This window comes from Cherax quadricarinatus, chromosome 1, assembly GCF_038502225.1.
Source record: "Cherax quadricarinatus isolate ZL_2023a chromosome 1, ASM3850222v1, whole genome shotgun sequence".
In the NCBI taxonomy this organism is placed as follows: Eukaryota; Metazoa; Arthropoda; class Malacostraca; order Decapoda; family Parastacidae; genus Cherax; species Cherax quadricarinatus.
The window spans coordinates 37,701,229-37,722,780 of NC_091292.1; the positions used below are offsets into that span (position 1 = coordinate 37,701,229).

At 45.9% G+C, this 21,552-nt stretch overlaps 1 protein-coding gene across 4 annotated transcripts in view; it reads left to right on the plus strand.

The window, feature by feature from the left end:
• Positions 1-315: 315 nt before the first annotated feature.
• LOC128687835 (NFX1-type zinc finger-containing protein 1) overlaps positions 316-21,552 on the plus strand; it is a 772,006-nt gene continuing 750,769 nt past the window's right edge. For all 4 annotated transcript variants that reach the window (XM_070079951.1, XM_070080150.1, XM_070079996.1 and 1 more), the window contains exon 1: positions 316-469. In XM_070079951.1, the coding sequence (XP_069936052.1) occupies positions 397-469 (73 nt within the window). In that variant the 5' untranslated portion in view covers positions 316-396. The remainder of the gene's footprint in view (positions 470-21,552) is intronic.

The following is a 21,552-nucleotide window of genomic DNA, read 5'->3' on the forward strand; positions in this document are numbered from 1 at the left end:
ATGAAATTAATCATCAGCCCTCTTGGTTAATACATGTTATACGAACGAAATTATCCAAGTTGACAGGTCCTGCACTTGTCCACTTTTGGTGAATACGGGAAGATGTAGATGCCAGGTCGTCAATTTCTAGATTAGTCAAACTAGTTTATTGTGTTACTGCTTTCCCTAATTTTACAAACGTTTCCTTTCCTCATATCGCTATGAATAAAACATATATGAACAGACGTTTTAGCTTAGAGGGGTAATAGGTACTCGTATACCCAGGAAGACGTAAACTGAAATATACTTAGTACTGGCAACAGTGAGGGAGGAGAGACTGGTGTAGGCAGAGTGAGTGTGGTATAATCTGGGTGATAGTTATTGCGCTTACACTGCTAACATTTTCTATCAATAGTGATGAAGAGATGGCATTCGTGGCAAAATTCAAGGCCCTACAAAATCCAACGAATTGTAGGAGACAATGTAACAGGTAATGTATTCTTTGTTATTCCCATAACAGTTACGTGCTTTTTTAAGAGCGACTGTATGAATTTATTCTTTAATCCTAATTGGAAATGATTTTTCCTCATATCTGTTAACAACACATGCAATAAATAGTACATTTATTTATCACTCCAGTAGAGATTGATGGGGTGAGATCCGTTGTCGGGGCATGTCACCTTGTGTCGTATGGAGTAATGTGTGGTGTAGTAAGGTATTGTGGGGCCACTGTGTGGTGTAGTGGGGTATTGTGATAAGATAAGATAAGATTTCGTTCGGATTTTTAACCCCGGAGGGTTAGCCACCCAGGATAACCCAAGAAAGTCAGTGCGTCATCGAGGACTGTCTAACTTATTTCCATTGGGGTCCTTAATCTTGTCCCCCAGGATGCGACCCACACCAGTCGACTAACACCCAGGTACCTATTTGCTGCTAGGTGAACAGGACAACAGGTGTAAGGAAACGTGTCGAAATGTTTCCACCCGCCGGGAATCGAACCCGGGCCCTCCGTGTGTGAAGCGGGAGCTTTAGCCACCAGGCCACCGGGTAGGGTAGTGTGTGGTGTAGTAGGGCATTGTGTGGTGTGACTGGGTATTGTATGTACTAGGAAACTGTAGCGGGGTACTGTGTGGTGTAGGGTATTGTGTATGGTAGGGCATTGTGTGGTGTAGTGGGGTATTGTTTGTAATGAGGAATTGTGTGTAGTGGGGAACTGTGTGGTGTAGTGGGGTACTGTGTCGTGTAGTAGTGTATTGTGTGGTTTTTTTTTTATATTTTTATTTAAAACATATGACAAATACAATAATGTATAAGAGTATAAAATTAAAAACCATACTAGATATTACAAAACCTCTAGTACACAATCCCGGTACATTTAAAGAACACCATAGATAGTGGCCATATTACAACCATATACATAAACACAACCATATACATAACCTACAAACCCTCCTTTTACAATAATCATTATTGCCAGTGCAGACACAGCTGACACTTCTACCCCCCCCCCCGTATGTACAGTCCCCGTTCTAAATAACATACATTAATTATCCTAATGAATGGTCATACCCTGACCTCATCAAAACCTTAATGAGTATTTACCTAAGAGTTGGTAGTGCATGAACAAGACACAAAACATAAATTTACAGACTAAAACAGTTATGAAACATTACATTCCTATACACATACACTGTAATAAGTAGAAGAATATACACCACCAATATAATATCAAATATTAATGTTAATCATGAATTATAAACTTTCAAAACATTGCATATCGTGAAGTTCACGCTCAAAATGCAAGATAATATACCACATGCTACATAGCGGTACATTACTAGGCTATGTAAATAATTAAAAGAACCCAAGACTAGAACACGAATAAGTATTATCCAAAGGTTCATCATGATTTTAGTAACTTAACAACACCAAACTTCTTATAACACCTAACACGCCAACATGCAAACTTATCAACACGTAACATACATTCCACAAGACTATACTTTCGCTGTGCCTTCTAGCACATGCCTAACTAGTATTACTTACAAATATAGATACAAAAATTTTTATCTAGAGACTTTTATTTTTATTTAAAACATAGAACAAATACAATAATGTATAAGAGTATAAAATTAAACCATACTAGACATTGCAAAACCTCTACCTGGAGTTTACCTGGAGAGAGTTTCGGGGGTCAACGCCCCCGCGGCCCGGTCTGTGACCAGGCCTCCTGGTGGATCAGCGCCTGATCAACCAGGCTGTTGCTGCTGGCTGCACGCAAACCAACGTACGAGCCACAGCCCGGCTGATCAGGAACTGACTTTAGGTGCTTGTCCAGTGCCAGCTTGGAGACTGCCAGGGGTCTGTTGGTAATCCCCCTTATGTGTGCTGGGAGGCAGTTGAACAGTCTCGGGCCCCTGACACTTATTGTATGGTCTCTTAACGTGCTAGTGACACCCCTGCTTTTCATTGGGGGGATGGTGCATCGTCTGCCAAGTCTTTTGCTTTCGTAGTGAGTGATTTTCGTGTGCAAGTTCGGTACTAGTCCCTCTAGGATTTTCCAGGTGTATATAATCATGTATCTCTCCCTCCTGCGTTCCAGGGAATACAGGTTTAGAAACCTCAAGCGCTCCCAGTAATTGAGGTGTTTTATCTCCATTATGCGCGCCGTGAAAGTTCTCTGTACATTTTCTAGGTCGGCAATTTCACCTGCCTTGAAAGGTGCTGTTAGAGTGCAGCAATATTCCAGCCTAGATAGAACAAGTGACCTGAAGAGTGTCATCATGGGCTTGGCCTCCCTAGTTTTGAAGGTTCTCATTATCCATCCTGTCATTTTTCTAGCAGATGCGATTGATACAATGTTATGGTCCTTGAAGGTGAGATCCTCCGACATAATCACTCCCAGGTCTTTGACGTTGGTGTTTCGCTCTATTTTGTGGCCAGAATTTGTTTTGTAATCTGATGAAGATTTAATTTCCTCATGTTTACCATATCTGAGTAATTGAAATTTCTCATCGTTGAACTTCATATTGTTTTCTGCAGCCCACTGAAAGATTTGGTTGATGTCCGCCTGGAGCCTTGCAGTGTCTGCAATGGAAGACACTGTCATGCAGATTCGGGTGTCATCTGCAAAGGAAGACACGGTGCTGTGGCTGACATCCTTGTCTATGTCGGATATGAGGATGAGGAACAAGATGGGAGCTAGTACTGTGCCTTGTGGAACAGAGCTTTTCACCGTAGCTGCCTCGGACTTTACTCTGTTGACGACTACTCTCTGTGTTCTGTTAGTGAGGAAATTATAAATCCATCGACCGACTTTTCCTGTTATTCCTTTAGTGCGCATTTTGTGCGCTATTACGCCATGGTCACACTTGTCGAAGGCTTTTGCAAAGTCTGTATATATTACATCTGCATTCTTTTTGTCTTCTAGTGCATTTAGGACCTTGTCGTAGTGATCCAGTAGTTGAGACAGACAGGAGCGACCTGTTCTAAACCCATGTTGCCCTGGGTTGTGTAACTGATGGGTTTCTAGATGGGTGGTGATCTTGCTTCTTAGGACACTTTCAAAGATTTTTATGATATGGGATGTTAGTGCTATTGGTCTGTAGTTCTTTGCTGTTGCTTTACTGCCCCCTTTGTGGAGTGGGGCTATGTCTGTTGTTTTTAGTAACTGAGGGACGACCCCCGTGTCCATGCTCCCTCTCCATAGGATGGAAAAGGCTCGTGATAGGGGCTTCTTGCAGTTCTTGATGAACACAGAGATTCATGAGTCTGGCCCTGGGGCAAAGTGCATGGGCATGTCATTTATCGCCTGTTCGAAGTCATTTGGCGTCAGGATAACATCGGATAGGCTTGTGTTAATCAAATTTTGTGGCTCTCTCATAAAAAAATTCATTTTGATCTTCGACTCTCAGTCTGGTTAGCGGCTTGCTAAAAACTGAGTCATATTGGGACTTGAGTAGCTCACTCATTTCCTTGCTGTCATCTGTGTAGGACCCATCTTGTTTAAGTAGGGGCCCAATACTGGACGTTGTTCTCGATTTTGATTTGGCATAGGAGAAGAAATACTTTGGGTTTCTTTCGATTTCATTTATGGCTTTTAGTTCTTCCCGCGATTCCTGACTCCTAAAGGATTCTTTTAGCTTAAGTTCGATGCTTGCTATTTCTCTGACCAGTGTCTCCCTGCGCATTTCAGATATATTGACCTCTTTTAGCCGCTCTGTTATTCTTTTCCGTCGCCTGTAAAGGGAGCGCCTGTCTCTTTCTATTTTACATCTACTCCTCCTTTTTCTTAGAGGAATAAGCCTTGTGCATACATCGAGTGCCACCGAGTTAATCTGTTCTAGGCATAAGTTTGGGTCTGTGTTGCTTAGTATATCTTCCCAGCTTATATCGGTTAGGACTTGGTTTACTTGGTCCCACTTTATGTTTTTGTTATTGAAGTTGAATTTGGTGAATGCTCCCTCGTGACTAGTCTCATTTTGTCGGTCTGGGGCTCCACGCATACATGTCTGAACCTCAATTATGTTGTGATCTGAGTATATTGTTTTTGATATGGTGACATTTCTTATCAGATCATCATTGTTAGTGAAGATGAGGTCTAGTGTATTCTCCAGTCTAGTAGGCTCTATTATTTGCTGGTTTAAATTGAATTTTGTGCAGAGATTTAAAAGCTCGTGTGAGTGTGAGTTTTCATCAGAGCTGCCTCCTGGTGTTATTACTGCAACAATATTATTTGCTATATTCCTCCATTTTAGGTGCCTTAAGTTGAAATCCCCCAGGAGCAAGATGTTGGGTGCAGGAGCTGGAAGATTTTCCAGACAGTGGTCAATTTTTAACAGCTGTTCCTGGAATTGCTGGGATGTTGCATCCGGAGGCTTGTAGACTACCACAATGACTAGGTTTTGGTTCTCGACCTTTACTGCTAAAACTTCCACTACGTCATTTGAGGCATTAAGCAGTTCTGTGCAAACAAGTGACTCTGCAATGTACTGGCCAACCTCCCCCTTTTGCCTGTTCACTCTGTCACATCTGTATAGGTTGTAACCTGGGATCCATATTTCGTTGTCCAAGTGATCCTTTATGTGGGTCTCAGTGAAAGCCGCGAACATTGCCTTTGCCTCTGCAAGCAGTCCACGGATGAAAGGTATTTTGTTGTTTGTTGCTGGCTTTAGACCCTGTATATTTGCAAAGAAGAATGTTATTCGACTGGTGGTATTGTTGGTACTGGGGGGGGATTTTTTTTCCGGCATTAGTATCTGTATCTGTTGGTTTGGAGTGGAGGCCATCGACTGTGGTTCCACTCCAGGAATGACTGGATTTGGTGTACGATTTCTGCCATTTCCTGCCAGTTTTTTTTCCTTCCTGGCACTAAAAAACCTCTCCCTCTTGAGTGGCTGTGGCTACCCAGGTTTTCCCATGGCCTGTATGTTTTGTATCTTTTTGTCCCCTTTAGATGGTATGCCTGGCAATTTAAGTTATAGCACAGTCTTTCCTGTACTGAAGAGGTACACATTTCAGGGTGAAAAAGCTTACAGGAAGGGAGTTTGCATTTTCCTGTTGTCATATGGGCATGGCATTTTCTAGGGTGGTCATAGTTGCATGTCCCATCTGTTTTTCCAGATTTCCCATGCCAGCAGATACCAAGTGCATAGTATGTGCACAGGCTTGGTTTCCGCTTGCCTTGGGTTTCTGTGACTGTATTCCCTGTTGGTGCATGTTTCCCTGTCTTACTTCTATCCTCCCTAGCACCAACAATGGAGCTCCCACCAGTTGTTTTTGGTAATTTATCCTCACTATTGCTATTCGAGTCCTCTTGTTTGCTATTTCCTGCGGTATTTCTAGTTTGCAATATTGGTTTTATCTTTGACTACACTTGTTTCCCTACTATGGCTCCTGTCCCCTATGAGGTCATTTATATGTATTCCTTCCTGCGTATAATTCCCGACTACCTGGACAAAATCTCCAGCTTCACCATTACTGTCTCCCAGGACAGCATCTCCAGCTTCACCATTTCTGTCTCCCAGGACAGCACCTCCAGCTTCACCATTACTGTCTCCCAGGACAGCACTATCAGCCCCACATTTACTGACTACCAAGACATCACCTCCAGCCTTACAGTTTGTGACTACATGGCCAGTATCAAGGGCAGTATCATTCAGCCCAGACTTTTTATGTTCCCATCTGTTGTAGAAAGCTTCCAGGTTTTCTATGAAAGCAGCTTTGATGTTGTCCTCTTTTAATACCCTTGTGATTTTAGTCCACAGATTTTCCTCATTTGGGCATACCCAAAAACACTTCTCTGTTTTAATACTGCTTGTAGCTAGTTCTGGGATATCTGCACAAGGGGCGTGACACCAATTTCCACAAAAATGACAATTTATCCATGTGGAAGCCCGTTTGTTTGACTGACCACAGACTACACACAGCTTCATAATGATTTGAATGGTTGATTTACTGCAATTCTACTAGCAACCTCTTGAATATTATATTAATAACCTTAAATGAAGCTCTAGCTATTTGTATTTCTGTTTCTAACTCTTTTTGTATATTGGACAGCTTACCGTCACGTTCCTGATTTTTTAATGTTTGTGTTTATAAGGGCGCCTACAACCCCATCCGTTTACAGTCTGCTTTATTGTCCAACGAAACTGTTTGAAACCAGTCCCGGGTTCGGACCAGTCAAGGGTTCGGACCAGTCAAGGGTTCGGACCAGTCGATCTGCTCTGATCAGTGGGTCACTTATTTAAAACATACTGGTCGGTGATTTGAGCTAACACATGAAGGATCTACTGGAAATTATCTACCCGAGTAATATGTGATTTGACTGATACAAAAGTATAACTTGCGTGTTGAAGAGCCGGTGATATCTGGCAGCTCCTACAATGACGAACGGTCGACCTCCTTGTTTATCAATCGCTGTATCTGGCTTTTCTATTATTTTTTTTTTTTTTTTTTTTTTCCCCGTCTCCACCACAATAAATGCTATATTATCACTATAGTTGACTGGTGCAAATTTTGGAGGAAGGACGCTTTTTCTGTAGTAATAATTGCTTCTCGTTGTGTATATTGCGACCGCTGGTAACTACAGGTTATATGAAATTCACAGTAACGTCTCGTATTTCAAGAAAAAGAAACTAATGAAAGTCACTCCACTCCACTAAGTACCATTATAATACTGGTTAGTTGCTACTACAACACTGTATTCTGCTATTCACTGGTATCACTAGATTATATGCGAGTACACTAGCAAGCCAGGAAGATTTTTAAAAACAGCTGACCTGTGGTAAGTTTCTGGCGACTTCTGGCACCTGCCTCTATAGGCTTATCACTTCATTTACAAATTCACCTGTTTTCAAATGACACTTTAGCCTTTATCATCAATATACTAGGGAGCCACTGTAGTATACACTATACACTATGTATACTCAATGTTATCAGGGAGACTTTCTTTCCTCTGACACGAAAAGTTCAATTATTATTATTTTTTTTTTTTTCCACACGGGACACAGGCCTATGATTCCCCTCTGGCAGTAAACTCTGCTAGGTAGTGCACAATAATTCTCCTTTTTTTACTCAGTATATAATGTTTTCCGCCCAAGATTGGTTCCAGGCGCTAGAGGGATGTATCGTATAGGATTGATGACACAAATTAAAGTTCTAGCACGTAAGAGCGACCGTGAAAACACGAGATAACCCGGAGCACAACGAGGCACGCTGACACGCTGACACTGTGCCTTGTGCCATATCTGAGAACTGAAATGTCAAAGAGGAACCTCATAGGTATGGTAACCTTAGACCTGCAAAAGGCAGTACAGAAAATAAACACCATATATAATGGCCATATTACAACCATATACATAACCCACAACACATCCTACAAACCCTCCTTTTACAATAATCATTATTGCCAGTGCAGAAACACAGCTGACACTTCTCCCCCCCCCCTTAACATATGTACAGTCCCCGTTCTAAATAACATACATGAATTATCCTAATTAATGGCCATACTCTGACCCCATCAAAACCTTAATGAATATTCACCAAGAGTTGGTAGTGTATGAACTGTGAAAATTTGTGTGGGCTGCCTCCAAGTGAGTCGCCTACCCTGGCAAACTCTGTTGACACCGAGCTCTGAGGTGGGTACCTCAGCCTCACAAGTGGCTTATAGGACAGATTTTCACAAATGATTGGTATTGCAAGAAACCTCGCCTGCATGCACGTATAAAGGACTAACTTACTTGGTGTTGCAGCATATATCCTGATCTTCAACTTCCTAAGCCTAGCTTTAGCGCCCTTGGACTTCCCCTTGGGAACCACGTGCAACTGGGAGCATTAATTCCTGCAATATTCAATCGTTATTAGTGTCCTGCCTGCACCTCAGAAATTCCTATATCCAAGAGGGTATGTATCCCCTAGTATAACTATGCAGACTCAGACGCTAGCTTCAGACGACTCTGAGACGCTGGTACTTACTGGGCATACTCTCTCTGTAGCACGCCGAGCCCTCAGTTAACTCAACCCACACTCTCCTAAGTCACTGGCCAGATCCTACGGGAAAAGGTGAATATCTCGTCTTACTGTATGGGCTGATGGAGGAGATCATCTACGGTACATCGAGGTGTCTCTACCAGATTTCCCCAGGTCTCAGATGTGAAGACACGTGGGGGCGCCGCCTGATGTTCACGGCACGTCTTGTCCAGTCGAAGTCTATCGTAAGAAGGACGCTATTCTGTCTTTGTGACCTGCGCCCCGCCATTCAAGCTAGGGCTGCCAGTTCTCCCTAGCTAACTTATCCTAATGTTTGCCTACATTATCGGCCTATTACTACCTATGTTAAGGTCTTAGGTCTACTCTATCATTATCTACAGATGCCTTAGTAAACCTAATATGAGTGTACTACCAGTAAACCTACCTCCTACTTCCCTGAAGAGTAAATCTATAAATTAAATAAGCTTACCAACCGCCAACCAGAGAATGCCGTGTTTGGGAGGGTTTAAGGGCCGCTCGGCTCAGACGACCAGACACTCGTGCTGGATCTGAGCTGTGGAACTATTTGGACCAAATAAATTTCCACATCCTCCCGCCGGCGAAGGTAGGCGCTTAGTCTAGATCAAGTCTGCCTCCCGCAGGCCCCCCAGTGGGCCCTGGACTCGAGCGCCGTTCGACGGGTCGTCCGGCCGCTCAGCTCGCTCAACCTCTGGTCTGATTTCTCATGTCCCGGTCCCACCGTGTGGACCTCGAGAGGCAAAAGCCTGTTGATGGGTCTTATAGTCTCGACACCGTTCATTCTCACTTTCACCATTCTCAACCACCCAGCCTTGTCTGGGTGGGTTGACACTACCAGGCCAAGAGGCCAGTATGCCCTCGGCGCCTCGGATTCTACCAGCACCAGGTCCCCTTCACTTAGCATCATCTTATTCGCCTCGGGGTCGGCACCATAGAAATGTTCCCGCAAGGTTGTCAAGTAATCCCTGCGCCACACCTGGTTCCATTTGTCCAGGATGTTCACCAGTCTGTTGTGACTCCTGTGCAGTTCTTCATTGATGGGGGGACCATCTGGCCCATAATAATCCAGCTCCTTGGAAGACTGACTCAAAATTGCAGGGAAGGGCTCAATCCTTCTTCCAAACAGCATGTGATTGGGGGTGAGAGCTTCTTGCTCGTCAATCCCATTTTGTACGTAGGTCAGAGGCCTGTTATTAACTCTTGCCTCTATCTCAACTAACACTGTCCTCAGTTCATCACAGCTCACCCTCCTGCCGTGCAAGACCTTCCGAATGCACCTTTTGACTGTGCCCACCATGCGTTCATAGAATCCCCCTTGCCAGGGTGCCCTGGGAGCTATGAACCTCCACTCGCACTCTATTGTCTTCAGGTGTTCTCGTACTTCTCCGTTGTCCCTAAGATTCCTGAAAACTTTATCGGCCGCCCTAAAGCTTGTGCCATTGTCCGAGATAATCAATCGCGGGCACGAGAATCTGGCAGTAAACCTCCTGAACAACTTCACGAAAGTCTCTGTCGTCATATCTTCTGCCAACTCCAAATGCACCGCTCGAGTAGTGGCACAGGTAAACAGGCAGACATATACTTTCTGAGGGCCCTCCTTAACGTCTCCTGGGTTCTTCAATGTGATAGCCCCAGTATAGTCTATTCCTACAGTCTCAAAGGGCCTGTCACTATGTACCCGCTCCTGAGGCAGCGGTGGTGGACCTGGGTAGGGTAGGGTCCTCCCATCGTACAGCCGGCAGACCGTGCAACTCTTTAGCACCCTTTTGACGGCAGCTCGACCCTTCAGTACCCAGTAATTCTGACGTAGGCAGGTGAGGGTATCTCCAAACCCCCCATGGAAGGTCCTCTGATGGGCATCTTGTATCAATAGCTCTGTCGCCCATCCCTCCTTTCCCAGCAGCACGGGATGTTTGGCCCCATAGCTGAGCTCAGAGTTTTGTATTCTTCCCCTGCATCTTATTAGCCCCGCATGATCTAGGAACAATCCCAATGAGTGAACCAATTTGCTGTTCCCTGAGTCGTCATCGTTGGACACGCGTCCTGACACCATAACCTGCTGCCGGGTCGCAAGTACTTCCAACACTCCTGGAAACCTCCCCCTTTGGTACTGCCTTATCCAATATTCTCTGGGACCCACTAGAGACAACTGTCGACCCTGGCTTACCTTGTCATGCAGCTTCCTCACGAATCGAAATACCATTTCCGTGACTCCTATAAGTTTTCTCCACGAGGAGTAGCGCCTGGGGTCAAATAATTCAGTGTCGTGTTCCCCCGCAAAATGTACTATGCTGCTGATTGTCTCCACGAATTTCTGCTCCGGCCAGCAATCCCTTGCCGGTAACCAGTCTGGGCCTTTGAACCAAAGCTCGCTTTTACTCAACTTTCTGTGTGTCACCCCTCGGCTTATCAGGTCGGCTGGGTTTTGATCTGTAGGCACATACAGAATTGTTGACGTTGACTGTAGTTCCTGTATCTCCTTTACCCGATTCCTGACATAGGGGAGCTTAGACCTGTCATTCTGGACCCACTGTAAGGCCACCTCCGAGTCTGTCCATACATAGGTGTGTGTCACCCTCAGATTACTTAACACCTCCTCTACGTACTTACCCAGTCTTGCTCCCAGCAACATCGCCATGAGCTCTAGCTTTGGGATCGAGCAATCCTTCAGGGGTGTCACCCGCGCACGACTGGTGACCAGATTGACTTGGTCCCCGGCCACCAAATACGCTACTGCCCCATAGGCCCTGGAGGAGGCATCACAAAAGACGTGCAAGTCATAATCCCGCCCGGTGCACCCGATGGACCTGGGGAATGTGAACTCGTGCAATTCCGCTAGGTCTTTGTTAACCAGATCCCACTCCTGGCAGACTGTTTCTGGCAGTGGGTCGTCCCAACCTAGGTTCAGCTCCCAGGTCTGTTGTACTAGCATCCTCCCTCGAATGGTGATGGGTGTCAACAAACCCAAAGGATCGAAGGCAGTCTGCACTTTGCTCAGCAAAGACCTCCTGGTCAGCTTCCCTTCCCCATCAGGCTTCCTCTTTAGCCTAAGTCTGTCTTCCTTGATTTCCCACTCCAGTCCCAACACCGATGTTACCTCAGGCACTGAGTAGCCAGTATAGTCACGTTCCACCATGCCCCGCAACGTTGGATTGTTTGTCACCCATTCTCTCAATGGCATGTTAGCCGAGAGCATCTCCTGATTAGACTCTCGGTAAATATCCATCAACAGCCTTTCATCTGAGGTGGTACCCTGCATGTTGTCTACATAAAATAGGGTCTTCAGTAATTCTTTAAGCGGGCTGTTACAGTTCACAAGGTGGTAGTCTATGGTAGCCTGTAATAGGAATGGTGAACTAGTGGCACCAAACAACACTGCCCTGAATCTATAGGTATCATACCCTTGCTTGGGCACCTCCCTGTTAGCCAACCACAAGAACCTTGTGTAGTCCCTATCCTGTGGCTGCAACCCAATACGTAGGAAGGCTTTGCTAATGTCTGCCGCATAGGCGTACTGTTCCGTCCTGAATCTCAACAACACGTCTGCTAATTTCTGCGTCAGGGAGGGCCCTGTGAGCAGACAGTCGTTCAACGATGGCTCTCGGGGACTCGCCTGCGAGCTGCAGTTGAAGACTACTCTGATGGGAGTGGTTACCGACTCCTTGGTGACTGCCATGTGTGGAAGATAATAGGTGTTTTCCCCAGGGCTGGCATTGGGCACTTTCTCGATGAACCCAAGGGCCAGCTGTTCCTTAATAATATCATCATATTTCCCCACCAGACCCTTCTTGGTCAGGCTGTTCACCAATGAATTCAACTGACCACGTGCCCTCTTGAAATTAGTGGGCAGCGTTGGGTGGCCCGGTTTCCATGGGAGTCGCACCCAATACTGTCCATCCCTGAACTGCACATGGTTCAAGTAATCTCGATACGTCTCTTCGTGTTCGGGGGGCGGCTGGTCACCTTTAATCCCTACTACATCCAGGTCCCATAGTTTATGGACCGGCTCACTGTCGGATATGCCAACTTGCGCCTCTGACAGGTCTTCGTGCACACCAATCCGCATCACCAGTACAGCCTCAGTCGCTGTAATACCAGAGCCCTCCTTTCCCGGGGTCGCAGGGAAGTGAGCTGGTATTCTGCATCCTACGATGTACCCCGCTGGAGTCCTGTACAGGCCCACACCTTCCTTGATAACTCTTCTCGTAGACACGAACTCGTCTAGGTAATCCCCTCCTACCAAGATGCCTACATTACTAACATTGTCTGTAGCAATGTCTGGTTCTGCTAGCTTCACACCCAACTCCCTCAAACGTTTGACTGCTGCAGCCAGTCCCCTAGTGGTAATGATATTGGGCAGCCTCTTCACCATCAAGGCTGAAATTTCCCGTCGATGCCCGGCTAACCTGACCGTCACATTGACTACTGGATAAGACCTGCGTGGGACTTCCCCACCAAACCCTTCCACCTTCATGTCAACTTTACCAACTGTCTCCAGCTTCAACCTAGTGGCTAGACTCTCCGCTATGAAGGATCTCTGTGCCCCACTGTCGAAGAACAAACGGGTTGTTTCAGACTTCTCCCGTTCGCGACCACCGCCATTATGGTGGGCAAGGCCACCGAGCCTTGAAATTGCTCACCAGAACAAATTCTCGGTGCCGTACTCACCACACTCATCGTTACTTCTGACTTGTTCTTGCTCTCCGCCCTTTCTTGAGGTTTGCTCTCCTTAACTTGTGCTAATCCGGCATCATTAGGACACAGTGCACTGTGGTGCTTTCCCTTCCGGCAGCCCCGACACTCCCTGAGCATGGTGTTACAGTCCCTGGCAAAATGTTCTCCACAACACTTGAAACAAAGTCTCAACTCTCTTAGCCGTTGAACCCTTTGGTTATAGGTGGTGAAGCTTGAACACCCTGAACTAGCGTGTTCTTCATCACAAAACACGCACCGTCTCATACTGGCCGCTTTAGTGGCTTCTCCCTTGGCCCTGGGGGTGGAGGGTTCGCCCTGGGCATAATACGTGCCTACTTTAGTGGGAGGTGGTTTAGGTCTATCTCTCGAATGTCTGGGGAAGTCGACCGACTTCTCCTTGGTAGGTAATTTCTCCCCCTGACCTATGCTCAGGTGAGATACGAGATCCCCTAACCCTTCAACAATTTGGTTTATCGTGAACCTATTCGTCCGATGTTTTAAGTGTAACTCATGCACTGTCGTGCTAGCCAGTTTCCTCTGAATCACCTGGCTAAGGATCCATTTTGAATCATTCTCATCATGCAAATCTCTGAAACTATTGGTCAAGCTCATAACCTCAATACGGAACTTCTCTAGACTTTGACGGTCATGTCGGCAAGCCTCTAGATCCAACAACCGATAAAGTATAGCTACCTTTATCTCCTCAGTGTTGCCAAACATGTCTTCTAATTGGTCTTTGGCATGTTGGTAATTAGTGTCAGTAATCGGGTAGTGCCGGACCAGATCTAAGGCTTTACCCTTGAGCTGCGACCGCAAATACTGCAACTTGACGGCATCTGACAAATCATTTCTGTCATCTATCTGGGCTCTAAACTGATCCCAGAAAGCAATGTACTCTGTTAAGGTTCCGTCAAACGTTGGTAAATTCAACTGGGGCAATCTGGGCAACACATTAACAGGCGTGCTGTTGTTCGTGTTCTTTGAAACATTTGCTGCCCCTGCTGTACCGGCCTTCAAAGTCTTTATTAACTGCCTGCAGAGTCTCATCTCTGCTTTACACTCTGCCCTTCGTTCGTCATAGTCTGTCCGTGCTACTTCGACCGTATATTCAGACTCACCTGTAGTATAGGCCTCTGTCTCATAAAGGATAAATGATCTCTCAAAGGCCTCCAGTCTTTGCTCCAAAGGTTTCAGGCAACTCTCTAGTTCCTCCCAGTCTACGTCCTGATCTTGCCTGGCCATACGACACTCCTCACATGCTTTGCTCAGGCGCCCCTTATAGGCTCCCATAGACCGCTTTAATTGACTTAGAGCTGGGACAGCTGGTACTGCATCTTCACCTACCATAGTTGTGGTTTAGTTAAGATCACGGTGCTAATTTGTATTTCAATTAGCCCACCCCACAGCACAAACGGTATTAGGTGAGAATGAACGAGTCTCAAGGCTTCTCAACAAGCTTAACAATTCCCTTTATTATATTGACTCTACTCTGAATCAAAAATGTACACTGTTAGCTCTCAAATCCCAATCAAAAATGTGTATCGATGTGAAAGCTTAATCTAGCACTTAACTGTACAATGCCAGCAAATAATTACAGGACTTAACCTAGTCTCAGGTATAATTCACAAATCCCACATTAACATGAATCAAAGATGATGAAAATCACAATAAAAGTGCAGTATACAAATTAAAATCACTTGGTTAACACAAGTAAATTCAACAATTCAACTTGTGAAACAGTAAATAAATAATGTATGTAAACAGCTTGGCCTAACTGTGCCCAGCTTACTCTGTTTTAGCGTGGATGGTTGGATAAGGTAAATCCTAACCTAGCTAGTGTGCTATAACTTAAACCTGGCTTTATAACTCCCTGTAAATAATAACTAGGTTAAATCTGTCCTAGCTACTATAACCTTTTGTAAATATTGCACAAGCCTAGCCTAACTGTGGCTACCTTGCAAATCCACTGTAAGTAATTAACACACAAGTCTCCTACTCTGGATTACTTGTAATCACTGTAAATAATTAAATTCACAAGCTTCTCTAGCCTACCTGGCCTGCCTGTAAATTACTGCAAATAACAACTTCTGTGTATAGTCAGCTTGGCCTAGCCTCTGAGTAACTTTGACCTAGGTGTGCTAACTTAACCTAACTTTTTTAAACTGGTTCCTAACTGTGGCCTAGCTATGATAGCTTAACCTAGCTATTCCACATCCGGTTTTCGAAGGACCACTTTTGTGAAAAGTTGTGTGGGCTGCCTCCAAGAGAGTCGCCTACCCTGGCAAACTCTGTTGACACCGAGCTCTGAGGTGGGTACCTCAGCCTCACAAGTGGCTTATAGGACAGATTTTCACAAATGATTGGTATTGCAAGAAACCTCGCCTGCATGCACGTATAAAGGACTAACTTACTTGGTGTTGCAGCATATATCCTGATCTTCAACTTCCTAAGCCTAGCTTTAGCCCCCTTGGACTTCCCCTTGGGAACCACGTGCAACCGGGAGCATTAATTCCTGCAATATTCAATCGTTATTAGTGTCCTGCCTGCACCTCAGAAATTCCTATATCCAAGAGGGTATGTATCCCCTAGTATAACTATGCAGACTCAGACGCTAGCTTCAGACGACTCTGAGACGCTGGTACTTACTGGGCATACTCTCTCTGTAGCACGCCGAGCCCTCAGTTAACTCAACCCACAATCTCCTAAGTCACTGGCCAGATCCTACGGGAAAAGGTGAATATCTCGTCTTACTGTATGGGCTGATGGAGGAGATCTTCTACGGTACATCGAGGTGTCTCTACCAGATTTCCCCAGGTCTCAGATGTGAAGACACGTGGGGGCGCCGCCTGATGTTCACGGCACGTCTTGTCCAGTCGAAGTCTATCGTAAGAAGGACGCTATTCTGTCTTTGTGACCTGCGCCCCGCCATTCAAGCTAGGGCTGCCAGTTCTCCCTAGCTAACTTATCCTAATGTTTGCCTACATTATCGGCCTATTACTACCTATGTTAAGGTCTTAGGTCTACTCTATCATTATCTACAGATGCCTTAGTAAACCTAATATGAGTGTACTACCAGTAAACCTACCTCCTACTTCCCTGAAGAGTAAATCTATAAATTAAATAAGCTTACCAACCGCCAACCAGAGAATGCCATGTTTGGGAGGGTTTAAGGGCCGCTCGGCTCAGACGACCAGACACTCGTGCTGGATCTGAGCTGTGGAACTATTTGGACCAAATAAATTTCCACATGAACAACAAGACACAAAACATAAATTTACAACTACAACAGATATGAAACATTACATTCCTATACACATACATCGTAAAAAGTAAAAGTAATATACACCTCAATATAATATCAATTAGTAATTTGACAATCAAATATAAATTTTTCAAAACAACCTTGCATAACGGGAAGTTCACACTCAAAATGCAAGATAATACACCACATGCTACATATCGGTATAATACTAGGCTATGTACACATTTTAAAGAACCCAAGATTACAACTTGAAAAAGTAATATCCAAATGGTCTATTATGATTTTAGTAAGTTACCAACACTAAACTCCTTATAACATCTATCACGCCACATATAAACTTAACAAACCGTGTCACACATTCCACAAGATTTCATTTTATGAGTAATTCAAGATCTCAGTGCCACACAATGCCACAACCATACACGCACAGACGTACGGAACCATTCATAATACATACACGTCACTCCCTAAAACCCGCACTCTACCCTGAAGTCTCTAACATACCGTTTGGTGCTACCACGGGGGGAGTCCAGCCCCCCGTTGCCTTACCCCACCCACAGTTGCAGCAACATTTGAACAGTAAGACATCGATACTTTGCCGGAAAACTATTATCCCAACTTCTACCATATATGAGTTTATTTCTGCAATACGTTCTGTAGATACCTGCCGCAATTGCCCTGATCCTACCTGATCCCCAGGTTTCCCGCATACCCCACAAGATATAGAGGAAATCAGCCACCACGTACATTATTGCTCTTCGTACCTCACTTGATACTCCGCTAACTTCCAATGTTAAGGCCCGTAAGGTTGAAATACTTCCCCCACTAAGAAAATCTAAAACCCGCCCCAACCACGAACGAACTTTGTCCAAGGTATCACAAAAGTAGACAGCATGAAAAGCTGTTTCTTTGAGACCTCAACGCAAGCAATCCGTTTCCCTTACCAAACCCATCCTATTTAAGACCGATTTTGATGCTAAAATCCCCATGACAAATCTGTACACCAATTCACGAACCCTTGGTGCCAACTTAAGTTTACAAAATCCTTCCCATATTTCCCCCCAATTATACAGCAGAAAAACAAACAATCCCTGTACAATTTCCCCACGACAACATATGCTGACCATTTGCCCCACCCGGATCCGTTGCGCCTTTCTCAACTTTAACAACAAACGCAGCATGTCCTCACACTCGATTAATCCCCTGCCGCTCCACCATTTATGCATTTCGATCATTACCCGACCCACCCGGATGCCCTTCTCACTGCCCGCTTAACCCCCGAAGTCGCTCTAAAGCCTTGTTAACCACCAATTCAGAGTTTACCCTTCGGCTCTCCCTCTCATCTGCCATGTACACGATGCCACATATTCTAAGTTGCACCACAACTGACCACCCATACCTTTCGCCCAACCTCCCCCCCACCCATGTACCCACCTCCAATAATTTCGATTTTGCCTTGTTAATGCACATGCCTGACTCTGCCCCAAAAAACTCAACAATCCATCCCACGATCTGCAAATCCTCCTCCCCTTTTAACAGAATTGTGGTATCATCTACGTACCCGACCACACGCGCTGCATGGTCACTGCTCAGCGTTCCATGCCTCAAACCACCATCCACCAGCTCATAAAATGGGTTTTGCATACAAGCAAAAAGCAGCTGGGAGAGGGGGCACCCTTGCCTCAAACCCCTTTCCATACGGACCGGCTGACCCAATTTACCGTTTACCTGTATGCATACCATAGCCGTGGCATACAAGGTATCCACCCATCTTGCAATTCCCTCTCCAAAACCCTGCTTTAATAAAATAAGCCTCAATAAATCCCTATCAACACAGTCATAAGCATTTTGCCAGTCAAGCCCGAGGACACCCCCCCCCCTTGACATTCCTCCAAAAACTCCCTAATACGTACATGTCCGTCCCTCATGCTCCTACCTGGTATGCCTAGCTGTCCCTCGTGAATAACCGACCCCATAACCTTCCTCATTCTGTTTCCTAAAACTTTTGCAAAGATTTTATAGTCAGAGCACATAAGAGATATTGCTCTATATGCACTCAGACCCCTCCCCCCTCCCTTTTTGGGCACCAACACAACTACCCCCATACTTTGTGACATACCTAACCTCCCCTCCATGAGCATGCAATTTAATACATCAACCATACAATACTTCCCCAATGCGCCCTATAAAAATCATTCGAAATGCCATCTATACCTGGTGCCTTTCCTTTACTCATACTAAAAATCGCCTCCTCTACCTCCTCCACTCGAATTCTACCTTCTAGTACCGTTCTATCCCTGTCACTTATAACTTTTCTGAAATCCCTCCTCACCAGGCCACCCTCATGGACCCCCCTACTCCCCTCCGTAGCTTTTCCCCAAACCATAGATCTGCATAAAAACTCATGCTGTCCGTGGTGAGGAGTACTTGACCCGGCAGGTAACCACCCAAACCCGTGCATACTTCCAATTGCAAGAGGGACGTCGCCTGTTGCCTGACCCTAAATTTACGCAAGACACAACCCGAAGGTTTGTCACCCCATAGCACTTCTTCCATACCTGCTCTGACTAACCGCATTGAAACGTTCATTGTGAATTTCTGCAAGTCGACTACGAAGTCGTTCAATGTCGTCATACCTACTACTCCCGCCCCCCACATAGTAATCATTTAGCTGCCCCTCCAGATAGTTTTGCAGCCCATACCTCCACCTCGCCTCCTCTTTTCCCCGCTTCTTATAATAACTCGCTATTCCGGGTTTGGCACGCGTTTCCCACCATTCCAACAAACATTCACCTGCCCGTCACATTTCCCAAATATTCTTCCACCAGTCATGAAAAGCTGACCCATCCCCCTCCCCCTCCAATAGCCGCACGTTCAGTTTCCAATAACCTGGATAAACTTTGATCATTCCATCCCAGTTCAAGTCCGCTAGCACTGCACGGTGATCTGAAATCCCCACATCAAAGGTCTGTACGTGCCCAACTCTAATTCCATGTGTTACATAAAGTCTATCCAGGCGGGCCGCATAGCCCCTGTGAACGAACGTATGCTCCATCCCCCACCCACCCCGCCCCACCACATTGTAAACCCCTGCATCCCCCAACAGATTCCGTAAGACAGGTAAAACGCACCCCGCCCCCCTCGGCTCAACATCGCTATGGCGGATAACGCAGTTCCAATCCCCACCCATGACGGTAATGAACGGCAAACCCCGAGTGTAAAACGTTAATTCCTCCCTCACAAATTCTATTTTAACTTTAGTGTTGCTTTCCGTAGGCATGTAAACGCCAATAAAACAAACCCTCACCTCACCCCAGTACCCGTCTACCCTCACCCTCCCACCTCCCCCCTCCTCCCATCTTAAGACACGCCAAGGGCTGGACTCCTTCACCGCTATAGCCATCCCACCCTTTAATTTTAAAGAACTGCTAACATACATTCTGTAGCCTTTTAACCATAAGTCTCGCCCAAACTTATAATTGTGTTCTTGTATGAAACATACGTCCACAGCGTACCTGCGCAAGAACCACTCCATCCACACACACTTAAACTCTGCCCGCAGTCCATTTACATTGATGGTAACACACTTGAATTCACAAAAGGAGGTTTTCCTCTATGTTTGTGGGTCTTTCCCGTTCCCATACGTACATTACACTGACCTTCTTTGACCTTTGACTTCCCAAGGCCCCCCTCACCCCCCCCATGCCCTACCCATATGCTGGGCGCTTGCCATAACCCCGACTGCAAGAGGCGCCTCAGCCACTTTCGACCATAATTTCTTCCCTGGCCGCTGTCTCAGTGTCAGACCTCGTCCATATCCGACATTCCTGCCGTTCGTTTGCGGGAACCACCTTCCACACACATCTCCTCACCAGCCGAAGCCTCCTGGTGGACTTCCACCACCACCTCATGCAACTGTGTCATTGTAATCACGTCCAGGTCTCCCATATGTGGCGAATCATCCTTCACCACTTCTTGACACTCCGGTGAAACATCTGGGCTATGCTCTGCCCCATCCAGGAGATCGTTTAGCACGTTCTCCAGCAAACTTTCCTGTGATAACTCCACAGGCTCCGTAGGCCCAACAGGTGGCGTGGTCACGTTTGTAGTGTCCACCGACAGGGTGGCACGTGCCATAGACCGCGTCTCCTCTTGTTGTACTTCCTCACTCCAAAGCGTAGGTCGTTGTTCAGGCGAGGGACCAGTCTCCAGATCAAAGGCCTCGGTTCTTAGGACCGCAGGAGAAGGTTCCTGGATACGTACAACCAGGCGTCTGGAGCACTGAGCAGCCATATGGTCATACGAGTTGCATAACCTGCATGTCTTACGTTGGCCTGCATAGTGAACAAAAACTTGGGTCCTGTAGTGTTCTAGATAAACGTAAGATGGAATCGGCTGTTTTAATGTCATCTTTAGGGTGCAGGAGCCTTCCGGGAGCCCCTCGTATGGGCCCTCCCTCCATACTCCCTTGGTCGCTGCATGTACCATGCCGTATTTACCAAAAACTTTCCGTATAACATACTCCTCCGCCTCGAAAGGCACGTTCCTTACTTTGACCCAGGTGATGTATGTGGAGACGTCATGCAGGCATACCTCTACGGCTGAATTCACCGCCATTTTCCTCTCTTGAAAAGCTTCCACAATCTTGGAGTAAAAGCCGGCATTTGCGAATTTTACAAAAAACCTCGACATCCCATTGAGAGCCACACCATATAATTCCTCAGTGGGGATGCCATAGATGTCGCGAATAATGGTAGGCAACAAGACATGCATCGTTGCACCACTGAGAGAGCCATGAATGAATTCCACACAGACTGTGTTTACTCTTCTACCCTGACGATCCGCCATCTTGCGTACTGTAGTACACGGTTCGCCACCAGGTGTAAGCAAGAGCAGGCTCAGAAAGCGTCCTCTCAGCCCGCAGGTTGAGAGACGAATGTGAATGGTGTAGTAGGGTATTGTGTGGAGTATTGTTTGGTGTTGTAGGGTATTGTGTGGTGTAGTGGGGTATTGTTTGTAGTGAGGAATTGTGTGTAGTGGGGAACTGTGTGGTGTAGTGGGGTACTGTGTCGTGTAGTAGTGTATTGTGTGGTGTAGTGGGGAATTCT